The sequence below is a fragment of the Triturus cristatus genome, chromosome 10, assembly GCF_964204655.1.
Source record: "Triturus cristatus chromosome 10, aTriCri1.1, whole genome shotgun sequence".
Taxonomy (NCBI): domain Eukaryota; kingdom Metazoa; phylum Chordata; class Amphibia; order Caudata; family Salamandridae; genus Triturus; species Triturus cristatus.
This window is the reverse complement of record NC_140593.1, coordinates 321,228,450-321,253,201: the sequence shown is the minus strand read 5'-3', so window position 1 is coordinate 321,253,201 and position 24,752 is coordinate 321,228,450. Positions and strand designations below refer to the sequence as shown.

The following is a 24,752-nucleotide window of genomic DNA, read 5'->3' as shown; positions in this document are numbered from 1 at the left end:
ATAACGCTGAACATCCTGTGATTCTGGGCAAATCACTTAGGGCCAGATGTAGGTAAAATAAAATTTGCGAATCCTTAATAGCAAATTTTACCGATTCCCTATTAAGGACTCGCAAAATTGAATGTAGGTAGGAATCGCTAAAATAGTAGCGATTCCTTAACATTCCTTAATAACAAATCGCAAATTGAGATTAGCTAATAAGGAATACCTACCCATTCATTCCTATGGGCTAGGAGGCCTATAGGAATGAATGGGAAGACATTCACTTTTTGCGATTCGCTATTAAAGAATGGCAAATAGCGGGCGCTATTTCAAGGGCGCCAGGGTGTCAAAAGGACACCCTGTTGCACCCCTGAAATGTGCATGTGTGCACATGTGGCGCACATACATGTCCTAAGGGCATGAATGTGTGCCACATGGCACTTTAAAAAAAGCAAAAAAGTGCTTTTTTAAAGGAAATCGCTAATTACCACCAACTTGAAGTTGGTGGTAATTAGCGATTCCTTAAGGCTAAAGTGCACTTTCTTTTGTGCTACTTACATTGCATTTAAGGAATCGCAATTTCCGATTCCTTAAATGCAAAAGCAAAATAAAGAATCGCAATTTTGCGATTCCTTATTTTGCTAGTAGGTTTAAACTCACCTACATTGCTCGCAGCCAAATAGTGAGTGCAAACGCTGAAATTCTGCGAATTTCAGCATTAACGCTCGCTATTTGGCCACCTACAGCTGTCCCTTAATCTCCCCGTGCCTAACAAAAATGAATGTGTCCTTATGTAACGCAACTTGTGCTCATGTAAAGTGCTATCATACCCGATACCTTCGGGTCAAGTTCGCGCTATTTAAAAACTCCGTAAAATAAAAATAAAATGGAGGACAAGAGAAGGGGAAAAAAGATGCAAATAAAATCACGCTTTTGATAGGGGAATCCATCACATATTAAAGAATAATAGCATTTTTTCTGTGAGCTGTGTATCACTACATTGAAATTCCTGTAGCTTGTGCAGGCTTCCGGAGCTCACCCAATAGCCTGATCACTGACACAAAAACCCAAGAAAGTGTGCTGGTTGCCAAAATAATATAAAGATGTACTCTGGATTTTTTTAGCTCAGGTTTTTTTTCCTATATCTTCTCTGTCCCCCTCGATCCTTTTTGACCCCCTAACGCATGCCTGTGGCTGGGGAACGTAGGTCATGTGTTTGATAATCTCTGTGAATCCTAAAACATTTTAAGGCAAACCATTCTTAGCAGTAGTGTGGAGCGCGTACATATTCTGAAGTGGTGCTTAGCCGTTGACTACGGTCCTCGTTCTGATAGGCCCGTAATTCAAGAAGGGGCTTGGATACCCTGTCATTGGCCCTATCGGAGACTATGAGGGGCGGGGCTTTACCCTGGAACTCTCATGTTTTCACTGGAGATTTTGGCTGTAGGTATGTGAAAATATTGTGGCAACCTAAACCGAAATTACAGATTCTGTCCATAATTCCTCAAAGGATTCTCTGAGTTCAACTGGGGCGTCGTAATGGTAATGGTCATTTGTGGTTTGCAGTTTGTTGCAGTGTTTCTATTTTTCGATATACAGATTTGCCAAAAAAGAGAACTGTGTATTGGCCAGATACTCTACGTAAACACTGGGAATGCAAATATGTGGGGTGCATACAATGCCCGAGAGACTGGAGAGAGCAGAGTATGGTGTCTTTGTGCTGGTGGCCTCCTACAAGAAATGATGCATCCAAGTTTATGCCCCTCTTTGGCCAAAGCATTCATCCTTGAAGACCAAATATTGAAGGCCTAGTGGCCTGGTGCTACAGATGACCAAAACTCTTCATATGCCTTAGAAAATGTACCTTGTGGAAAACATGACAATACAATGTTTGCTTTCTACTTTCTACTTCTTTGGGCGGGTGTTTGTGTTTTTGTGGAAGTGGTACCGATACCATGCATGGGCAGAATGAGTGACAACGTCGTTATGTTCCCAATAGGAACTGGACAGAGGAATCCTTCTAAACTCTGATGCATGTACTTCTTTATTAAAATTGTGAACCAGCCGTCTGTTTCTGGGTTCTAGTCTCCTCTCATACTCAAAGATTTAAGGGTGCTGAGAGTGCTAGAAGGAGGCCCTCCAAAGAGGGCATACAGCCGATGTGCATTTTGTATTTACAAAACCATGAATTTATCTCGAATGGGGGTTGGGAGCACACTGCCTCACAGTCCCAGCACAGTTCACCCCTTTGCATACTGGTAAATGCAGTACACGGTTCAAACTTACTTCAAAATTAGCTGGAGTTTTTCACCAAAGCTGGTGCAGACATAGCTGTATATCTCTGGACATGTGTGAATTTATCTCCCCTTCTCTCTCAAATTGTTTGCAAGACCATTGAATCGCATCGTGGCCCTTCATATTCCAAGGATAAATCTTCAGTATGTTCACTATTTCTCTAACGTGTCACCAGACATGAAGAAGGGAAGGTAGAAAAGATCATTTGTGATATGTACATAAATATTGTCATACTTAACAAATATTTTTTGTTTCTGTAGTTTGTGGAAACAATCTTATGAGTCCTACTGGTGGAAATTTCACCTCGCCTGGTTTTAACCGAGTCAACAATTACACAAGCAACCTTAACTGTGAATGGACTATTCAAAATCCTAACATGGACAACTCATCCATCTACATCTCGTTTTCATACCTGCGCCTGGAGCCACACTCAAACTGTCAAAACGACTTTCTTGAGCTCCGACTTGGTAGGTGCAGAAACACTTTGAATGAAATATTATTGATATAAACCGAGGCAATGATTATGTCACTGTTGAATGCTATATTTTATTTGGTGTAATTATAAGTTGAAAAATAAAATGTTCCGTTTTTTTTCTATGTATCAGCCATCTCAGCAGGATAGTACCTACCTCTAATGATGAACTATCAGTGTAATCTTCAGGAATGTGCAAAAACCACTCGATCCAGCTGCAGTTCGATGGCGTTCCCTCTGCAGCGGGGTCCGCCACGCCTAACTCCTTACTGCTACAGTCTCTAAGGCCATACACTAACTCTGGTCACCTGGTAATCATCTGACTAGGCCATTCCCGTTTCATTTGTGTTGTTGTTCTGTGGTAGCAACAGGGATGGAGGCCCCTCTCTCAGAAATATATGAGGCTAAGCCTACATGAATACTTTCACTTCACTAGTTACATTAGTCATTAGTCTATGTAAGTGCCACTAGTGTTCACTCACTTTATCCATTCAAGGCACATGCATAGGTATATCACCTGAAGCCCAGAACATGGGCACTGAGCACAATGGTTGAAATACAGATAGGTGATGAGCACTTTTTGAATATGACAGCACTCCCTAGGCAAGAGTCTTTCACTGAACAGAAAGATTGATTCCAGCTTGAGCACTGCATTACCATGCATTGTGAGGGGGTTCAACATGGAGTATTAGATTGACTTACCCATCATTTCAGTATAGGCCTTGCTTCCATTACTTCTGTACTAAGAAGAGTACCACTAAACTAAGGTGCATTGGAGTCTATGTCAAATTTTGCACTCCACTACTGCCATGAATCTGGTGCTCTGGCTGAAAATAGGCTTGGACATTCAACTTTGGAAAATACCAAATCTTTTTTGGGGTGTAGGTTTCTTCTATGTTCAAAAGTTCAATCATCCAGTTTTACAGGGACTCTCTTAGCAGTGTTTTAATAGAGATTAATCTGCTGAAGAAAGGTACACCTGAGAAGGTGAAGTAGCATACCTGACGTGTGCAATGTCTGTTATGGGTGCCCCATTTCTTCAGCTGTGTTTTGTGTGAAACCACTTGAACTTCCCCATTGACTCTGTTGACAATAAGCCTTTGTGAAACCTAGGCTGCATTCATTGGCATTGACGGGTATTCTCTGCATCATCACTTTGAGGGTGCTTGCTGCATATCTGCATTTTTTGGAGTAGCAAAGTGCTAATTCTAGGGTTTTTCAATGTCTCTGAAGCTCTGGGCGCGAGGCTAGGACATTTCCATTATGACTAATGTGCAAAAGAAATTGTCCACCAGGAGCAACATTCCAGTTAGTTAGGTGACTATTAAACTTTCTGACATAGCTTGTACCATTGAGATCTCATCATGTACCCTGTCCTTTTTCTATGCCTAAAAAATTCCTTTTTTGCATTTGCATAATGCACATCTTTTTTCCAGTGATACTTTCTGTACAAATGATTGATGAATTAATTACCCATATGTTTTATATATTTCTATCCAGATGATGCAGACGGGGAACTGATAACACGACTGTGTGGCCGGTCGATGCCTTCATATCCCCTCGTAATGGCAACTCCCCAGGTCTGGGTTCATTTTGTTACAAATTCCCAAGTGGAGAACCTTGGTTTTGATGCAGGTTACATGTTTACAGGTAAATAGTGCTCAAATAAAGACACATTTTGCACGTTGACATTCTGTGGAAACAAGTTTTTATCTTAAAAACTGACAATATTATTAGGTTCTATTTGGCCACAGTAATCTTAGGAAGCCCAGTATGGCTGGTGGTTAGATGCTTACAAGTGGTGGTAGGACTGTTTACAAATATCACCCAGACTGGCTCGGTTAAACATTGTGTCAGTATTTAAATGCATGATTCCTTTTCAAGTGGAAAATCAATGGCTAAAAGCAAAGTCAGTGCACTAAAACAAAAGTCTCTGTGGGAGGAAAACATATGCATTGGATTGAGAAGAACCATCTATGGCAGTGTGAGCAATTATTGAGACCAGTGTGCCATAAATATACTCACTGAGAGGTAAATAAGAAATGTCCACACATTCTTCGCGGAGTCTTACTGATAATCAAATGAGAGTTAAACAAAGACCTATGTAAAATTGAACAAATGGTACATTTTCTTCAGGGGTGTGTTGTGTGACTGGGTTATTGGTCTCTGCTATACATGAGCTAATCATAAATAACTCCAAATGGCCCTAAACCCAATTGTGTTAGTTCTGGCATGCTTTATTAAATAATTAATTAGTATACTATGCAATTTTTAGTTTTGCAGGAATTATTCAAATACTCCACCCAAGCATCAATATTCTTGCTGAAGTCCTGAAATACATATAATACTGTGACATGGCACTTTACTTCTGCAGAACATCTTTAAGCTGCTTGCATGGATATTTTCCTTGCAGACAAACAAAATTAAATTGGTAATTTGGGAATTCAGCTAGGAGTTTCATAAAGTGTGGTATACTCCTGCCCATTGCAACAGTCTAGCAGGGTAGTGTCTGCAGTGGCTGGTGTATTCCTCTGCAGCTGCAGAGACTGCCGGTCACTGTCTCGACCCGCAGTGGTGAGAATTATTCACTTGCACAGAGATTTGCCCCATGTAAATGTGTTCAGTCTCCTTCCACTGCCCGTGTTCAAATTCCATAGCAGAATAAAAAACTCTTTAGTGCAAATTCCACAGTATCCAAAATGATGACACCATTTTGCCAACCTAATTTTGAGCACCCTGTATTGGGCAACACCGATTTTCTACAACATCCACTGGTGTGCATAATGGCACCCCACCATCTTGGTTTAGGTGCCAAATGCTACCACCCATTCAGGACAGTGGCACCACACAGCCAGGGAATGTTGTTGCTGCCCAGCTGATCAATAGAACACTAGACAGCAACAAGGCTGATGGGTGTTACAGCAACAAGGAGGATGGCTGTTATATATGGGGTAAAGGACCCCCCTCCCTGCCGTACATTATAAGGATATTCCAAGTCCCTGAGGAGTTACATGACAATATAGAGGAACAAGGCCGAGGTCCTTTAGAAGGTTATGGAATTCAAAGATGACTTCATCAGCATCACCTATCCTACAAACCATATAACTCCTTGGTGCATAGCTCTTTCATATGAAAGAGAAAGCACGTTTGCAAACATGAAGCATAAAAACAGAATCTCTAGTGCAAAATTAAACACATCAAAAAAGCTGTCAGATATTTTTTGCAAAACGATATTAGTAGCAGTTTGATACAAGTTAGTTAAAAAATAAAGTGCAGTAGAAATATGGAGAAATATTCTTATTTTTCCATAACTACCCAAGGGCTACAAAAAATGTTGCTATTTTCTTTCTTCTTGTCAATGTATAGCTAGAAAAACAGAGCAGAAGAAAGAAAAGCAACATTTTGTTTTTTGTTCTTTAAAAAGCTGCTTTAATTATGCTCTCGACCTGCCTTTCCTCTCGGCTGCTGACTCTCGCAGCAGGCATCGTGACATCAGAACTCAACTGTAATAACTTATTACAGTTGAGTTCTGATGTTGTTTCTTTCTAATCTGTGACTGGGTGCGTCACAAGTCACAGATTATAAAAATATTTGAGAAAGTTTTTTGCACAGGTATTGCAGAAGCCCATATATTATAATGGGTTACTTGGTTCCATTTATCTACCTGATGGAGCAAACAGGATGAGGAATTCATTTCTAGGTCTCGCTTGAGACAGCATAGGAGGTGTTGTGTGTAAGACATTTAGCTAAATAAAAAGGAAGCTTGGAGCTGGCCCATTGCTCACCATTCATTGGTTATCAGTCGTATTTGCTGGCTCCTGATTGGACAGCACATGGCGGTTTGCCTTTCCCTTAATTTGTTTCTCCCTTCTGTGGAGCATGGACCAAGTACTGTTTTCCTTTGTTTGATTAGTGTTCTTTCGCTGCTCGTGCTGGGATTGAGATTTCTTTCTTCTCCCATTGTCGTTGTTGGTGCTTGTTCCCCATCCCCCTCCTGCATTGTTTGCCAGTTGTGGCTTGCTCCACTCTAATGTCATTGGTTGCCCAGAATTGTTTCTTCTTTTTCCCGCTCCTCCTCCTGTATCATTGCTTATCCATTGGTTTTGCCTACCCATACCCCCAATGAACCGCTACTTACCTGTCGTTGCTTGCTCCATCCTTGTTTCTTCCCCCTACAATGGTCCCTCCTTCCATTCATTGTTGTGTGTCCTGCCCCACCCAAACCTCCCTCATCCAATATATATATATATATATATATATTCACTGAAAAAACCATGGGTTTCACACACGTTATAGTTAGGAATTAGCATTTAAAAAACCTTAGAAATTCAATGAAAAAACCAAAGGTTTCACACATGTTATAGTTAGCTGGACATTTCACTCGTAAAAAACCATTGAAATTCCCCCGTTATAGTTAGTTCAGCTAACTATAACTCGCGCGCCCGCAATGCACTACTGATGACGTCACATATTACATCACTCATGACATGGTCACTGACATCACTCATGACATCACTGATGACATCTCAAATGACATCACTGATGACATCACTGATGACATCATCCTTGTGATAGAGTGGCAGACCTCCTCTCCCCCTAATATAACCATTGAAACACACATTCAAAAATAGAAACTAAAATGTTCAAAATAATGAACATATCAATATCAGTTACAACAACCTATTCAGTAATTCTAAGAACCACATACACATACAGTAATTCACCAACAGTCCTCTACAGTCACTCATACATGTACTCACTCATCATATGTACTCATACACCTGTACATCCCGTTACACAATGCCACTCATCCATAGAGTAACTCACACACATAGTCACTCATGCTAATAAAGAATCAATCATCCATTTACTTGCATATACAGTTATACACACACCACCACACTTACTTCTACAGAAACTTACATATACTTACTCTTTTAAACAATCACTTATAGAAACACATACTTATTCATACAGGAACTCTTCCAATCTCTCACTCTCACATATACTCACTTATATACACCAATAGTCACATATACTAGTTTAAAACATATGTAGTTACTCATAAAGACACTATTGAGACAGTCATTCACTCACTAACACACCCATGCACACACTCATCCACCCATACAGTCCTGCACACATGCTGTATTCAACACATACAAACAGTGAGTCACTCATTCATGCACCTATGCACTAAGTAATACCCCCCACCGAACCATACAGAAACTCAGACACTCATAGTGATAAAAAACCAACTAATAACCTATATAGACACTCATGTAGCTACTCACCAACCCATGCAGCCACTTATACACAAAGTAAGAAACTGATACAGATATTTAAATATTTAAAGATTACTCAGTAAGCCATGTATTCACTATGATACACTTAAACAGTCAGTTACACAAAAAAAATTCAAAAAAAAAGTATCCATTTAGACACTTATATACCCATTTATTCTTCCTTTGACCTTGAGATATACATAAATATAAAAAATATATAATTTTCATAAAAACACACAATCACTGGATGATGTCATCAGTGATGTCATCAGTGATGTCATTTGAGATGTCATCAGTGATGTCATGAGTGATGTCAGTGACCATGTCATGAGTGATGTAATATGTGACGTCATCAGTAGTGCATTGCGGGCGCGCGAGTTATAGTTAGCTGAACTAACTATAACGGGGGAATTTCAATGGTTTTTTACGAGTGAAATGTCCAGCTAACTATAACATGTGTGAAACCTTTGGTTTTTTCATTGAATTTCTAAGGTTTTTTAAATGCTAATTCCTAACTATAACGTGTGTGAAACCCATGGTTTTTTCAGTGAATTTCAAAGGTTTTTTAAATGCTAATTTCTAACTATGCCTACAGAGATAGGACATGTGAAGAAAGAAGAAAAAATGCACAGAAAGAAACAAAAGAAGTGCAGAAAGAAGCAACAGAAGTCCTCAAATACGAAGATAAGTGCAGGAAGAAGGATAACGTGCAGAAAGAACAAAAAGAAGAGCAGAAAGAAGCCTTGTTGCAAAATCATCCTGTACCCTCAACTTTTTCAGACGGATACTGGTGGTAACTGAGTCTGACTAACCAGTCCTAGAGCCAGTGCTATGTTAAAAGACACTTAGAATACAGTGAAAACACCTACATACACTAGGGAACATTATGCGTTGGGGTCCCCCTGTGATTAGCATGACCTCCTCTGTAAGCCCCTAGTGTATAATAGGGCATGGGGATTAAAACTACCTCTTAAAACAGGCCACAGGGCGTTTTTGCACACATTAACTCAGGCCCCGTCCCCTCCCTTCACCACTGTGTAAACACGCCCTGTGTCCATTTTTAGTTGGGAGATTAAGTTCATTTGAATCCTGAGGGTCCCTAGGGTCCAACTAGCCCACTAGGTACCTCCAGTAAGTGCCACAGAGCTGCGTTGCAGAGAGGTGTAAAAAGTGGCACGGCCTGGACCACCTCTCTGCAATGCAGCTCAGTGGCGCTTACTGGAAGCACTTGGTGGGCTAGTTAGCCCCCAGGGGCCCTCAGTATTGAAGGGAAATTATATCCCCAATTTAAAACATGCCATAGTGCGTGTTTGCACACGTCACCTCAGGCCCCGTCCCCTCCCTTCACCACTGTGTAAACGCGCCCTGTGGCTGTTCTAAGTTGAGAGTCCCCCTGAATCCTAAGGGTCCCTAGGGTCAAACTAGACCACTAGGTACCTCCAGTAAGCGCCACAGAGCTGCGTTGCAGAGAGGTGTAAAAAGGGGCTTGGCCTCAGAACACCTGGCTGCAGCGCAGCTCCCTGGCGCATACTGGAGATGCCTGTTGGGGGCGCGTTTGCAGAGTGCTGCACGGAGGGGGCATGGCCTCCGGCACGATGCCAGTCTTTTATTTATTTTAGTTTTTTAAGAAGGGGGGCTGTTTGGTTCCCCTTCTTATTCTAATTTATTGGCCCTGATGACCCCATCCCCCAGGGCCAGTCTCCTAATTATATTTTTTTGACCCCAATCCCCAGGGCCGGCCACTGTTTTTTATTATTTTTAAAAAATATATATTTATAGACACACCTAGGACATGCTGGACAAACCGTACGTACCTATCACCATGACGATTTGCGTGATATTCATTAAAAGGCGACTATGCATGCAATGAATCCACGTGGAATGTATTTACACCACTAGTGAAGCTCTGACATGTCTGATGCCCTACCGTGCCTAATCCTGGTAGACACCCTTGTCGTTTATTTATATAAACATGGGTAGCTATTGACGGGCACATTTAATACACATGCACACCAAGCCATTCAAAGGGGATTCGACAAAAATTCGACCAAAACTATGCAAGAAACCCCCCTCACGGTTAATAAAACACACATCCACTGCCGGATGTGTAATACTTTTTATTTTACTCTCTGGAAAGGGGACGAACATCACTTGAGAGTCACAGCGTGCTCCTGACAGAGCCCAATGCTGTGTTACACCCACCATTGCCTGCCGAGTGCCACACACCTCTGTGTTGTATTCCACTAGCTAGTGCATATGCTATGACACTCTCTAGCCCATGTGCACTGTAACACCACCCCGTGAATATGTCATGCCACACTTGTCTTCGCACGGGTTATATTGCCCCATCTAACGTGCCTTTCTCGATGCCTATGTTATAACGCACAGTGCTATGCCATACATATTACAATCTGGGATCCATATATTTGTCACAGTGCATATGCAACGTTACACTCCCCAGCACATATTTTATATTACAACTTTAGAGACTAGTTAGGTTACACAACACTGCCCTGTGCATATTACACTCCAAGGCGCATATCGCATAGCACGCGCTAGTGCCTGTGCTATCTCGCGCTCTCCAATGAATCTGTCATTGCGCACAATGTATTGCAAATTATATTTCACGCCCGGTTCATCTTATATCACACTTTTTGGTGCATAGTTTATACCATACACTATATCTAGTTTTCATTTTCAATCGTGCTCTCAGGACTATGTTCTATATAACACTGTGTTCACCTACCCTTTTCACGGGCATTACATTTTGCGATAGGGGGTGGAGGGTCAGGGGGTGTTTCTGCCAAGTGAGCCCGGAGTCACAGTCACAAACGTCCTCTTCTTCCTGAATAAAAGTGAGATTATGCTGCATACTTGTTCATATTTTAAGTAGTTCGCACAGACACAATGTTTTAAAAACAATAAAGTTCCTAATACCCGCCTTCTCTGAACAGTTAGCTTGCTGCCCCATCCCCTTCCTCCCTATCCTCTGTTGTGTGAATCCATGGACTAGCCTCCTCCCTCCTGCCATGCATGGTCTGATGTGCTGCCACTGCCCTCAATTTAGTATGATGTACCAGTCCAGTCCTCCTGCCCTCCATTGCCCAATTCTATGCCCCATCATTGACCTCCTGCTTAAACTCTGTGCTTAGCTTGCTGCCCCTATTCTCCTTCCCCCTGCCCTCCGATGTCTTTGTGCATGCCCCTGCTCCATCCTTTTTGCCCACCATGTCCCATGGACCTGCCACTCCTATCTACTCTGAGTGTTCTGTTGAGCTGCCACTCCCCTCCCACCTGCCTAGAATTGTCAGATGACTGTAACCTGTCCCTGCCACCTCCACCCTGCCTGTCCACATGCCATGCCCCTATCCTCTTCCTCCTGTCCTACATGGTCCATTGTACTGCCACACCCTTCTGCCCTCCCTGGTCTGTTGTGCTGCAACTGCTCCTCCTGCCTGCCCCGTGTGGTCTGTTGTGAGGTCCCTTCCCCTGAACTTTCTTGTCTGTGCACAGGTCCTGACCCTCCCTTCTATCCTCCATTGTCCTTTGTGCATGCCCCTCCACCCTCCTTCTTGCCCATCATAGCCATTGTGCTGCCACTAACCCTCCCACTTGCCATGCATGGTCTTCTGTGCTGCCATGGCCCCTCCCACCTTCCCTGTGTGGTCAGTTAGCTGCCCCTGACCCCCTCCCACCTTCCCTCCATGGTCTGTGTGTATGCCATCACAGTCTCACTGTTGCTCTACATGGTGTGTCTTGCTTCTAGTGCCCACTGCCTGACCTCCATGGCTATCTTGCTGCTCCTGCCCTGCCCCCTTGCCCCCAGCCCTACTCCCTCCCTCCTGGCTTGTCTGTTCCATTGTAATGCCCCTGATCCGTCCCTCCTGCCCTTTATGGTCTGTTATGCTGCAGCTTTCTCTCCTGTCTGTCCATTATGGTCAGCTAGCTACCATTGCCTCTTGCCCCTCTGTTCTCTGTTGTCCATGTGCATGGTCCTGTCCCCTCCCTCTTGCTTTCTATGGATTGTTGTGCTGCACTCCCGTCCTGCATGCCCTGTGTGGTGTATTGTGCTGCTGCAAACCCTGATGCCTGCCCTGCAGGGTCAGTTTGGTGCACCTCTCCATGTCCCTCCTGTCCTCTGTTATCCAAGTCCATGTCCCTATCCCATTTCCTTCCATGATCCAATGTACCATACTTGCGAACATTTTGAACTTGGTAAGAGGGAGATTTTGAAAAAAAACTGGGGTATTGATTTTCCCCTTTGAGTTACATTGAAAAAGAGGATATTGTAGACAGGAGACAGATCAAATAAAGCCCATTTGAGCTTAAAAACATTGGACGTTTCCTGGCTGAATCGGGTCTGTTGGCATGTATGGTTGTACTACCATTGCCTCTTCCTTCTGCCCACAATGGTCTATTACATTGCCACAGCCTTGAAGGAGGGTAGATTTTGTATCACAGGGGGCCCCTGGCCCGTTCTGTCCACACCTGAAGTATGAGACCCTTGTCCTTGCCCTGCCAGCTGCATTTGTAGGCCGTATTAAATTGACCAGCGGGTCCTGTATTGCTATATAATTATCCTGAGACATCCTTACCACTCAGCCAGCATAAAACCCCTGTGTAGGCCCTTCTGTTCAATATGTAGGCCTCTTTGTTAAATTGACCATAGCTCTGCAATTTTAGTGTATAGCAGTCTGAAGGCAGGTCTGCGAGGCCTTCTGATCCAAACTAGTAGCCCCCACCCTACCCGAGTGCTCCGTGCTCGGTATCAAAGTTCAACATCCCTCTGAAGCTGTCGACATACAGTAGGCTGCATCCTGGACTGGTACTTGCGTCCTGGGCAGGTTTCCCGCTTTTAAGGAAGTGGCAACCGCAGAGCGTCAAGTTAGGAGAACTGAGGAGATTTTATACATGAATATATTGAATTCCCGTACAATACCCATTATTTTCTGCTTGCTCTATGGAACTTACGATAAGCGATTGGCCTGAGAGACTGACCTTTTCACCCAGTCCATTGTCAGCATTAAGTGGGTAAATGACGAAATGTCTGGTAAAATCTGCAGTCGAAGCTTTTGGGTAGCATACGTAGGTAGATGTAGCGTGCAAAGGAGCCCACAAAATGATATAAAAAGGGAGCACCCACAGATATCGACGGACTACCTCGCCGTCTGTATGTAGGTTAACAGGCAGTGCAGGTTTTCCCCAAGAGCTGGGAGCTCTTGTCTTCCTTTGCTTAAAATGTCTTGCTCTGCTTTGCTTGAAGTATCTTATTCTATTTTACCTATATGAAATGTCATGTTATGTTTAACCATTGTTCTCTTTACTTTTGCATTTAAAAGATTTTGTATTGTAATTGCAGGAATGCTTGCTCTAAGAGTAAACGTGAGTGTTCCTAGGTAACATTTTCCTTGGTGTAACTTGTTTCTCATGATGCATTTATAGATGTGTTTTCTCTCTCTCTCTGTCAGTACATTAATTGAGATACAGAGAATATTATGACAGCTGTATGATTATCTGGATTCTGTTTTTTGTACTTTATGTCTCTATTCTGCGGTTTCTTTGAAGTTGCATCTTCTCATTAAACTGCCATTGTATTCTGCCTCCAATTCCATGTCTCATATGTCTGTTTTCTTCATTTTTGGAGCAAGCGTTCCTAGGCACCCCGGCTCAAATTAAGGTGCCCCTTTTGTCCCTGACTCACTCTCCTGCTCAGTTCTGTGGTGGCTCCCGGGGATCTGGGGACCGCCCCTAGCTTCCTTGACCCGTAATAGATCTTCCCTCCAACAGCCTCTCTTGCAAGTCCTGTATTGTTGGTTTGTTGCCCCTGCCCCCCTTTCCACTGCCCTCCATAGTCTGTTGTGCTTCCACGGCCCTTCCTGCCTGCTCAGTGTGGTTAGATTGTTGCCTTTGCACCCTCCTACCTGCCTTCAATTTTCAGAGTCCGTGCCCCTGGCCTCTGCCTCTCAACAGTATCCTAATGAACAACTAGATTGCTAACATTCTATATTTATTACAAAAGTGTGGAACGCCTGACATCATCTTGATGTAATCAAAACTGTAATACCTAGAGCATTTCCTTTAGAAATTACATATATGAGAGGGTCTTATTGGCATCAAAATTATGGTTAGTGCTCTAAAAGACTAAAATAAGGACATATTTTCTGAGTTTTCAAATAGCGACAAAGCACTTTTAAATTATTTGTTATCTTTATGTTTTTTTATCCAGTTGACCACTTGATTAAATGTTGCACTTAGGGGAGAGGATGTGGTGTTACTTCCAGAACTGCAGACTTTGCAACTGGGGAACCAGGTTGAAGTTTCTGCTTCAGCTCGACATTCTGTGATTCTGGTCAAATCACTTAGTCTCCCCATGTCTACAACCAAAATGAATTTGTTCTTGTGTGATGTAACCAATGCTCATGTAAAGCACTCCAATACCTGACAAGTCTGCACTATATAACACTGCAAAAACACAAAATAATAAGTGTTTTGCACACTTCTGTCATTGGGCTATATTTGGGCTACATCTGGTTGATTTTGGGCTACATTTGGGCTCTTTTGTCTCCGGTGGCCATCTTGGGAGATTTATTTGTTATGAAGTTTCCTAATTTCCTCATGTACTGCAGTCTCCTCAGTAGGAAATGCTTTCAGTTTTTTACTTTGATTCCATCATGAAGGTATTCAGATATGTCACACATTTGCCATAAATTCTGAATGTTAGCACTCTAGTTGCTCATTAGATCACTGTAGTAAAACTACTCCACCATGGAAGTCTGCTCCTGGTATTAAAAGTGCATGTTTCAGTCTGCATGTCAGAATTTTTTAATGAAATAGAAGAGGATTTGAGAAGTCACTCAAAATGTGCCCTCATTTTCTTTCTTCAGTATTAATCATAATTTCTATGGCAAAATGAACCTCCTCATTGTGTTCCTTTTTAAATTAAATGTTTTAAGTGTTACCAGTTTATTCCAATCAAGATGGCTTCAGGTGTGCCATACTTTTGTCATAATGAAGACAGTAAGCGCTCTAGTTGTTTTTAAGAACATTCTGGGACATTCTGTCATTGGGCTATACTTGGGCTACATCTGGGTGATATTTGGGCTACATTTGGGCTCTTTTGTCTCTGGTGGCCATCTTGGGAGACTTATTTGTTATGAAGTTTCCTAATTTCCTCATTTACTGCAGTCTCCTCAGTAGGAAATACTTTCAGTTTTTTACTTTGATTCCATCAAGAAGGCATTCAGATGTGTCACACATTTGCCATAAATTCAGAATGTTAGCACTCTTTTTGCTCATTAGATCACTGTAGTAAAGCTACTGCTCACCAGGGAAAACTGCTGCTGGTATTGAAAGTGCATGTTTCAGTCTGCATGTCAGAATTTTTTAATGAAATAGAAGAGGATTTGAGAAGTCACTCAAAATGTGCCCTAATTTTTCTTTCTGCAGCACTAATCATACTTTTTATGGAAAAATGAACCCCCTCATTTTGTTCCTTTTTAAATTAAATGTTTTAAGAGTTACCACTTTAATCCAAGCAAGATGGCTTCAGGTGTGCCATACGTTTATCATAAGTAGGACTGTTAGCGCTCTAGTAGTTCTTTGGAACACTCTGGGAGGCTGCAGTAGAACACAAAGGAATCAACTGACAGTCTCTGCCCTTGTTGGATGTACATGTTTTACTGAGAATATCAGACTTCATTCTCACATGACTGAGAAAGATAATGTGAATTTACAGAAAATAAGCTCTCAGTTTAGCCTATAGATCACCTTCCAAACCTCTGTGGTAAAAGCATGAGAAAATATTTTTCTCTCAATCATGATATCCCAGAAGAAGGCTTTTTCACATGGTGAAATCACCTTAGAACATACCACAATTCCTAAAATGAGTATGGTACCATCAACAAATGATTTATAATGTAACTAAAGTCTTAAAACCTTCTATTAACTGCAATGCTTTTTAATGAGGTGCTATCATGTATATTTGTCCCAAGATGGCTGCCAACACTTCTTGGATGAAGTGCTGACAGCCAATCAGATCTCAGGATGAGATGTGTGGTTAGGCTCCGCCCACATATATATATGCTTTTAAATGCTATTTACTCAGGAAATACTGAACAGATTTACACCAGACCTGCAAAAGGCACTTCCTTGACCTTATGGCTACCTCTCTGCCAAATTTCTAGTAATTCTGTTCAGCCGTTCGGGCTGTAGCTCGTTCTAAAGGACCTATGGAAAAATGCATGGGAAAAACGCGTTTTGGGACCCCCCTTTTATCTCAGCCCCCGCTTGACGAATCCCCCCGAGACTTTCAGGGTAGGAGCGGAGCGTAGCGCCCCACCTATTTTGAGAAATTCGCGAGGATTCATCGACCGGCGCCAAAGGTATTCAAAATAGAATGTTGCGGATTTCCTATGGAAAAGGGGTCCTAACTATAACTACCTACTGGCGACCGCCAGTAGGTAATATATATATATATATATATATATATATATTATCATTATCTTGGATGAGGGAGGTTTGGGTGGGGCAGGACACACAACAATGAATGGAAGGAGGGAGCATTGTAGGGGGAATGATAAAATGTATATATATATATATATATATTATATATATATATTATATATTTATATATAATATAAAAGCTCTTGCCTACTTAGGAGCTATTTCGCTACATCAATGTGTTTTAGCCATGTTGCACAGCATGTTGAAGTACAAAAATAAAACTTTGATTCAGTGAGCGTTTACCGTGTTCTTTCGCTTTTCTTTTCAGCCACCCTGCTGCACAACATGGCTAAAAAAAAATATTGCCAAAGCTAATGGATTTCAAGTAGGAGAGACTTATTAGCTTTGCCAGTTCTTGTTGTAATTTAGTCTTCACTCTGAATTGATGGGCTGGTGGCATTTAAAGTGGCACAGCTATTTCTTCTCATCCGGGCGTGTGCTGCACAGTAATAGGCCACATTGTTTATTTCCATTACTCTTAATTAAGAGAAACAGAGACGACCTACATTCACGGAATGTCTTTAGAATAGAAGCACTTTGTTCGATTGTACCTACTACTACTACTGAGATCATTGTTTACATATATTAGCATGCTATGGTACATTGCGTTTTTCATTTTGTAAATATGACTAACCCAAGATAAAATATCAAAATATCTAGCAAGTTTCATAGCAATGTACTGCAGGTTCTGGATGTAGGCATGCCATGTATTTAAGCTATATTATTGGAAATATGACCAGACCTAGTGCAAATAATCGTTATTATTCAGCATTTAATTCATAACATTTGCATCTGAATTGATCTCTAATTAGGAGGAATTGGACAAAAATATAATTTTTTAATTCAGTTATTATTTTTATAAAAATTCTAAATAAATGTTCAGCGAGTCAGCAACATTGGAAACATGCAATTTCAAAAGTAAATGCTTTGTCATATCAATATTTGATCATTTCATTTCAGATTGTGGTGGTATACAGACAGGTGATGGTGGAATTATTACAAGTCCCAATTACCCCGCACCGTACAGCGGTCTCAACCACTGTTCTTGGTTGATCGAAGCACAGGAAGGCCATACAATCACTGTGAGTAGTACAGGCTCAATGAAATTGTGGACATACCTTAAAAACACAAAATATCTGTCGTCTTAATCTAATAGATATGAACATTCTCCCCACACCGGGTAAATGAACAGACACAATAGCAGAATGAAACAGCATTGGGGCTAACATTTTGTAGCTCTGGGCTGGGAAATAAAGAGAACTGCAGATCAAAGAAGTACCAGTTAGCTATGTTGTTATGCATGCATAAATTAATAAATGCATGAAAAAGTATGAATGTTTCAACATTCATGTTTGAGAACTATCACTTTTGAAAATACTTCTCAATACACTGATGATATCTGATGAACCAAGCTGAAACGCTTCTGCATAATAACAAAAAACGCTTTCTTCTTTATTTTGAAGATACTCTATCAAATTTTTACACTTTTGGTGATCTAATCAAGTTAAATGTTGCAGGACACCTTGTTTGGTTCTTTTCTTTCATGTCAGTTAGCGTGTAAATAAATGCTTGTCCGATTAATATTTTTTTTATATATTTTTTTTATTAGCATTTTCAAATACTTACAAAACAATACAACCAACAAAAAGAAACAAGCCAGTAATTGTTACATCTTATCCATATGTGTGACATTTTAGAGGACATGTGTTCACCTACAAAGTTAATGGTTGGACTTGCTGGCTCCATCATGAAGTATACACACATTTAAATATCCTTTTTGAGTTCGGGGACTTTCCAACTACCATACCTACGCATGTAAATGCTAAAGCATAAGAGTCTTATTCAGTTGTTTCATAATGTAACAATTCCAAACATGCCCACATTTGCCCACATTCCCACGCCAGGGGCCTGCTTCTCCTTCACACCTCCCAAACCACCGCCATGTATCAACATTTTGTAGGCCAGACTTCAAATGCCCACAACACCATCCATTACAGCCTCCTCCCGCCTTTCCTGAGCCCACTGCACAAATGGTTACCAAATGTCCCGAGGACGGGAGATCGGAGGCATCAATTCCCAAAATGTAGTCAACTGCGTGTGCCCATAAACTACATCCGCCAACCAGCTCTTTACCGAAGGTACCCCACTTCTGCCCCAATATCTTGCCATCTGCCTTTTAACGAAAAAGGAAAAGCAAAGCATGCAGCTTGCGCAATTTAGGCGGGGTATCCTTAACATACCCCAGTATACCCAGCTCCGGGGATGGGTCGTCCGTCCGTCCGTCCGTCCAACAATCTGATTAGTCAATGCAAAAATCTGAGACCAGAAGCCTTCAAGTCTCGGGCAAGATCATACCATGTGTAAAAAAGAAGCGGGTGAGTACCTGCATCGCCAACATCCATCATCCTCTGTAAGCCCCATCTTATGTAGACTGATCGGTGTCCTATAAAGTCTGTGCAGGTATTTAAAATGTATTAGTCTCAATCTACAGTTTGGAGACAGTTCCGCAAGTTGTCCACAACAAAAAGTCCACTGTTCTTCCATCAGCGGGGGGTGGAGCTCCTCGTTCCAGTGCTGGAGAGACTGGGGTCTTACCACCGGCGAAGTGTTCTGCATTTGTCTGTATATTCTAGTGACTAACCTACGTGGGGACGGGGAGCTCACCATGCTCTCCAATGCTGGGAGGGTTGGGGGAGCCAGCGGAAAGGCCTTGCTAAGTGCACGGCAAGCCGCCCGTAGTCTGTGATACAAAAATAGTTCTGAAAATGATATCGTCTGCCCCTCATCCGCCACTGGAGGGGGCATAAATTTGTTATTCGGGAACAAATCAGCAAACGTGTGGAGGTGCATCCTCCGCACCAGAGGCTTACCAACTCCTCCTGCGATACATGGCAACAGCGGGTTCTGTGCCAGTGACAGAGATGGAGCAAACAGAATCAGTACACCCGCCCTCTTGCGCAATTCCTCCCATACCCAGCGCAGCATCTCAGCAGAATCTACATCTCCCCTTGGGCGTCGCGCCCTCCCGCAGATGGCCACTTTCAGCTAGACTGGCGCCATAATATCCTGCTCTACAGCTACATGAGGCTGGAAGGGAGTCGGGTGAATCCAAAAGTGTAAAAATTGAGCTTGTGCACATATTGCATATAGGCGCATGTCGGGAGCACCCATTCCACCCTGTTTCAGAGGCTAGGTCAGCATGTCCCAGGATGCCCGTGCTTGGCTGCCAGCCCATGCCAACACAATCAGATGTGAGCGCAGCGTTGCAAAAAATTGTGACGTGAGAGGGATTGGAATGTTTGTGAATAAATATAAAATTGTTGGCAGTACGACCATTTTGATCAAAGTGATCCTACCCATAAGAGACAGAGAATCTCGCCCATAATTTCACCTTCTCCTCCAGCCAAACGATAGCCCGTCCGTAGTTCAAATTACAGATCTCTTGAGGACTACAACTCACCCAAATTCCTAAATATTTAACCGTTTCCGCCTCCCACCTCAGGGGGTACTCAGAAGAGACCCTCAGGGTGCTATCCGTCAAAGGAAATAACACCGATTTTGACCAGTTCACAGAGATCCCAGCCAAACCTTCAAACCGGATAAATTTGCGCAGCACTGGGTCCAAGTTTTCTTCTGGGTTTAGGAGATAGAGTGTCACATCGTCCGCATATAGCGATATTAGCAAGCTCCTGGAACTGAATCCTATACCCCGTGTCGTATGGTGCTGTCTAATACGGGCAGCTAGTGGCTCCATAGCTATTGTGAACAGCAGCGGGGAAAGGGGGCACCCCTGTCGCGTGCCACGTGAGATAGGGAATGGGTCGGAGACCAATCCGTTTACCCTGACCCAGGCGCTTGGCGTAGTATACAGCAAACAAATCTTTTTAATAAGGAGTGGACTAAATCCCATTCGACCTAATATAGTAAATAGTTATGGCCATTCAAGAGTGTCAAAGGCCTTAGTGGCATCGAGAAATACCACCGCGGCATGGACTTCTGGATGTAGATAATGCAAGGTGGAAAAAATCGGACGTAGGTTGTGCGATGTTGATCGCCCCGGAATAAACCCCGATTGATCAGGAAGAGCTATCAGGGGCAGCATAGGTTGAACTCTATTAGCGAGTGTGCCTCGTATAGCCTTTAACACTCCCGCTTGGCGTGCTATGAATTGGCCTCTAATGAAAACTTTAAACGCCTCCCAGAGGGAGGACTCAGTGTTCACCGACCCAGTATTCAACGCAAAATAATCTGTAATATCCTTCCTAATCTCTTGTTTAAAAACCTCATCTGACAGGGCATGAGGTGGGAGGCGCCACGAAAAGGCACGCCGAGGCAAATCCGGGATCAGCAATTTCAGCAGGCTAGTGGCATGATCAGACAGGGAACGGGGCATGTGTCCCACGTCCGCAGTCCATATAGCGACATCTCGGGACATCAACCAATAGTCCAATCGGGACCACGCATTGTGGTGATCCGAGATACAGGTACCCTCCCTCAGTGCGTCATGTCTACTTCGCCATACATCAATCAATCCTCCATCTGACATATTTGCCTTCAGGGCTGCACCAGCCATCCGGTGTAAGGTTCTGGCAGCCCCTCGCCTGTCCAGCACATCGTCCAGAACAGCATTGAAGTCACCCCCCCAGAGGATGGTACTACAGCCAGTCGCCTTAACCATTGCCCATATCTTGTGGAAGAACCCAGGAGAATCAACATTCGGACCGTATACAGCCACGATGACCACCGACACTACACATAAAATCCCCTGAGCCAAGACATATCGTCCCTCCGGGTCCCCCTGTATCAACCCCTCCTTCCAGTCCAACCCTCGTCTAATCAACACAGCCACCCCCCTAGCATAGTTAGAGTATATGGCAGAGTAAACACCCACTTCAACCCCCCAATCAGGTTGTAGATTACCCATCCCTAAATAAAGAACACGCAGCAAAAAAGGGAACCTTCCCATGGGGGCGTAACTGTGCTGGCGACTAGCCCATGTTGAATAGGGTGGCCAGAAAATCTGCAGATGACTCAACTCACCCAAGACCACATCGATGGAAAAGAATTAAGTACAGCGTGGTGGGGATTCGTGAAGGAGAGATGTACATCTACATCAATAAGGCAAAGTCTCCCCGTGAAGTAACATAACATAGTCAGTGTACAGCCAATGCGATACCCCCATCAATCATTGTCACGTAGCTGGCCGCCTGCTGCCCCTGCGCTCTCGATATGCTTCTTGGGTTGTTTGCCTCCGACATGCTTAGCAAACTTCAACGCTGACTTGGCATCCATAAAGAAGTGAGTGGTACCGTCAAACGATACCTTTAGTTTAGCCGGGTATAACAGAGAGTATGGGATCTGTGCTTGTAGAAGCATTCGCTTGGCCGGGAGGAACTCTCTCCTCGCCGCTTCCCCCACTGGGGTAAAGTCCGGATAAAACGAAATGTTGTTTCCCTTATGCGTGATGTTGCCCTTCTCTCTTGCTAACCGCAGGATGAGATCCCTGTCTTGGTAGTTCAGAATCCTGGCAATAATAGGCCTGGGCGGTGCCCCAACTGGCGGTCTCTGACCTAGCGATCTATGCGCTCTCTCCACCACAAAAACTGTAGAAAGGCGCGGGTCGAAGAGCTCATGCAACAGTTCCGCGATATAGGTCTCCATTTTGGATATGGCAGTCGTCTCCGGGATTCCTGTTACGCTGAGTTTGTTGCGTCGCGACCTGGACGTCATTCTTATGACCCCTAGAAGTTTATCCATATGCAATAATTGTTCCTTAGTTTCTAACTGGAATTCATGGAACTCAGTGGTGCGATTTTCAAGTGCATCCAAACGTGTCTCGTGCGTGGCCACTTGCGACTTGACATAGTCAAATTGCAACGTGACGGTGTCCAGTTTAGTGTCGATGTTGCGGAGGCTAGATCTAATTTCCAGCATAAGGTTCCTCAAATCTTCCCCCCTATCCTCTGCGTTGGATCCGCGCTGGCTTTCGGCCTGTGTCTCGGGTTCCGAATCTGTATGCACCGTTGCTCGCTTATGATCGAAAGTCAACTTCGGCTGCTTGGCATCCTGCTTTCCCATTATGGCGGAGATGTCGGTCTCGACACAGAAAGGAGCAGCCAGCGCATCCCCGACCAGCGGTCGCAGAAGGCAAAGGATGACCTGACCCTCTCTCCCGTTCCTCTTCTCTGGCACTTCCGTGCGCGTGGTCACAGTCCTCCACCAACGCTCTGTAGTATATATAGAACAGAGCTTCCAGGGCTATATGACGACCGCTGCAGCTATGTCCTCGGCCACCAGCTACACACCGGAAGATCAGGGGCGCGAGAGATCCGGATCATACACGGAGCAACTCAGAGTCACCAAGCCGTACCATCTCTACTTCCCTCCGTGATGCACCCTCCGCCGAGGGGCGGGCAGTTCGACAGTTCATGCACCCAACGTCAGCGTCTTGGCATAGATGACCTGGCAAGCCCTCCAGATAAACAGCTCCAGCCCCACCACGGCACGTGTGTTAGGACCACCAACTGCGCCCTATCAAGAATTGACCATAGCGGCGCCAGCGTCCGACCGCGCCCAAACACAGCTCACATGAGGACACGTCAAAAATCAAAGTGGGCTACTCACAGCACATCCAGCCTCAGACTTAGACTTAGAGTTTACTTGCGCAGGAGAGGCGAGCAGGATGCCAGGTGCAGTCTCATCCTCCGGGTCCCCCAGGCAGGCGAGACGAATATCTGCAGCCCTCTCCCACCTACATCCAGGGGGGGTCAGGAGGTGCAGGGGGCCTTCTGGGTATCGATGCTCACAAGGGGGGGGGGTGCGTGCTCCACCCCGACCCTCCAGTACCCCACAATAGGCTCTAGGTCTTCACTCCTGCTCGGGGTGTCACCTCGCAGCATCTCTGCTACGTCGAGGCCGTGCTTCAGGACCTCCGGTGTTTCCTCCCAAAATGGCGGCCGTCTCTTCCCCCACCGTGAGTACAGATCATCAAGGGTTCCACATAGCGGCAGTCACAGCATGGTTCTGGGAGTGCTGGCACCGCATGGCAAATTGACGTCTGTGTGTCAAATCTAGCATTCGGTATCCAGCCACCTCCCAGCTTATTAACCCTACGTAGCTTTCACGAAGCGGCGCCGCTCCAACTCCCGCAGCGCGAGGTCGAATACAGTCGCCACGGCCTCACAGTTAGCCGTTCCGAGTGCCGAACAATGCCACCACAACCGGTCTTCTCCCTCATGGCAGGTTGCTCATATCCGCCCAGTCATGCCATTCGCGGTTACGAGGGAGGCTCCTCCTCCTCGTCCTGAGGCCTCAGGCAGCATGGCAGCCCTGGGCTCGAGTTCAATTCTCCTCACCAGCTCACCGGGGCAGTCTGCGGCCTCCTGCCGGCTCAGGGGTTATCAGGAGTGTAACGGAGTCATCCAGGTCGGCAGCGCCTCAAACTTTCACCCATTTGATCTCCACGCCGTCCGGCGTCCCTGCAGCGGGTCTGGGCGAGCTCAAGTCAATCTGAAGTGCAGGATAAATACAGGATAGTATTCCGGCCGGCGGAGCACACTCAAGAAGCGGCCATTCCGCTGCTCAGCAGGCCACGCCCCGCTTGTCCGATTATTTAACATCTTGCTGAATGCCTGTGCTCTGTCAACTAAACAGCTGTCCAGTGCTGTTGTTCACCCGGGGACTGCATGTAAAGCTCAGGAGGGCCGCTGGCGCGCCCAGGGCCATACATTGAGTAACACTGACCCACCCCAATGCACTGCTCTGCTCAACTGGAAGGCTTGCATACATAACCTATGTTTGGCAACATTCCTGGCTACATTGCAGCTAAAATCTATATGTCCCACAGTTTGATCCACTGAGGCAGGATGTGCATCTTTTAACCCTACTGATTGATGTTGTGGTGTTGGATATCATCAGTCAGAAACGACAACCCTAAAGATCTTTTGTACTGAGATAGTGGAAACTATGAAGTCACCAGCCACCATTCCAAAAAACCCAACACCAGGCTGCAATTACAACACATGAAACCCTGGGCTGCTGGAAGGGAGCTCGGCAAGCGTCTCTGCATAAAGACACATTCAAAGCGTGTCACTGTCAGCTGGCTCCACCTGGCTCCACCAGGCTCCACCTGGCTCCTGCCTCCCACAGAAAACACAGTGAGCAACGCGAGCTTCTGCTCCCTCCATTGGGCCTGGCCTTTGTGGGGAAGGTGGGGG

At 44.3% G+C, this 24,752-nt stretch overlaps 1 protein-coding gene across 1 annotated transcript in view; it reads left to right on the top strand.

Annotated features, from left to right (window-relative positions):
• CUBN (cubilin) overlaps positions 1–24,752 on the top strand; it is a 1,289,359-nt gene that overhangs the window by 866,132 nt on the left and 398,475 nt on the right. Inside the window, exons 50-52 of the mRNA XM_085631507.1 lie at positions 2,538–2,744; positions 4,250–4,399; positions 17,497–17,618. Coding sequence (XP_085487633.1) covers positions 2,538–2,744; positions 4,250–4,399; positions 17,497–17,618 — 479 coding nt within the window. The remainder of the gene's footprint in view (positions 1–2,537; positions 2,745–4,249; positions 4,400–17,496; positions 17,619–24,752) is intronic.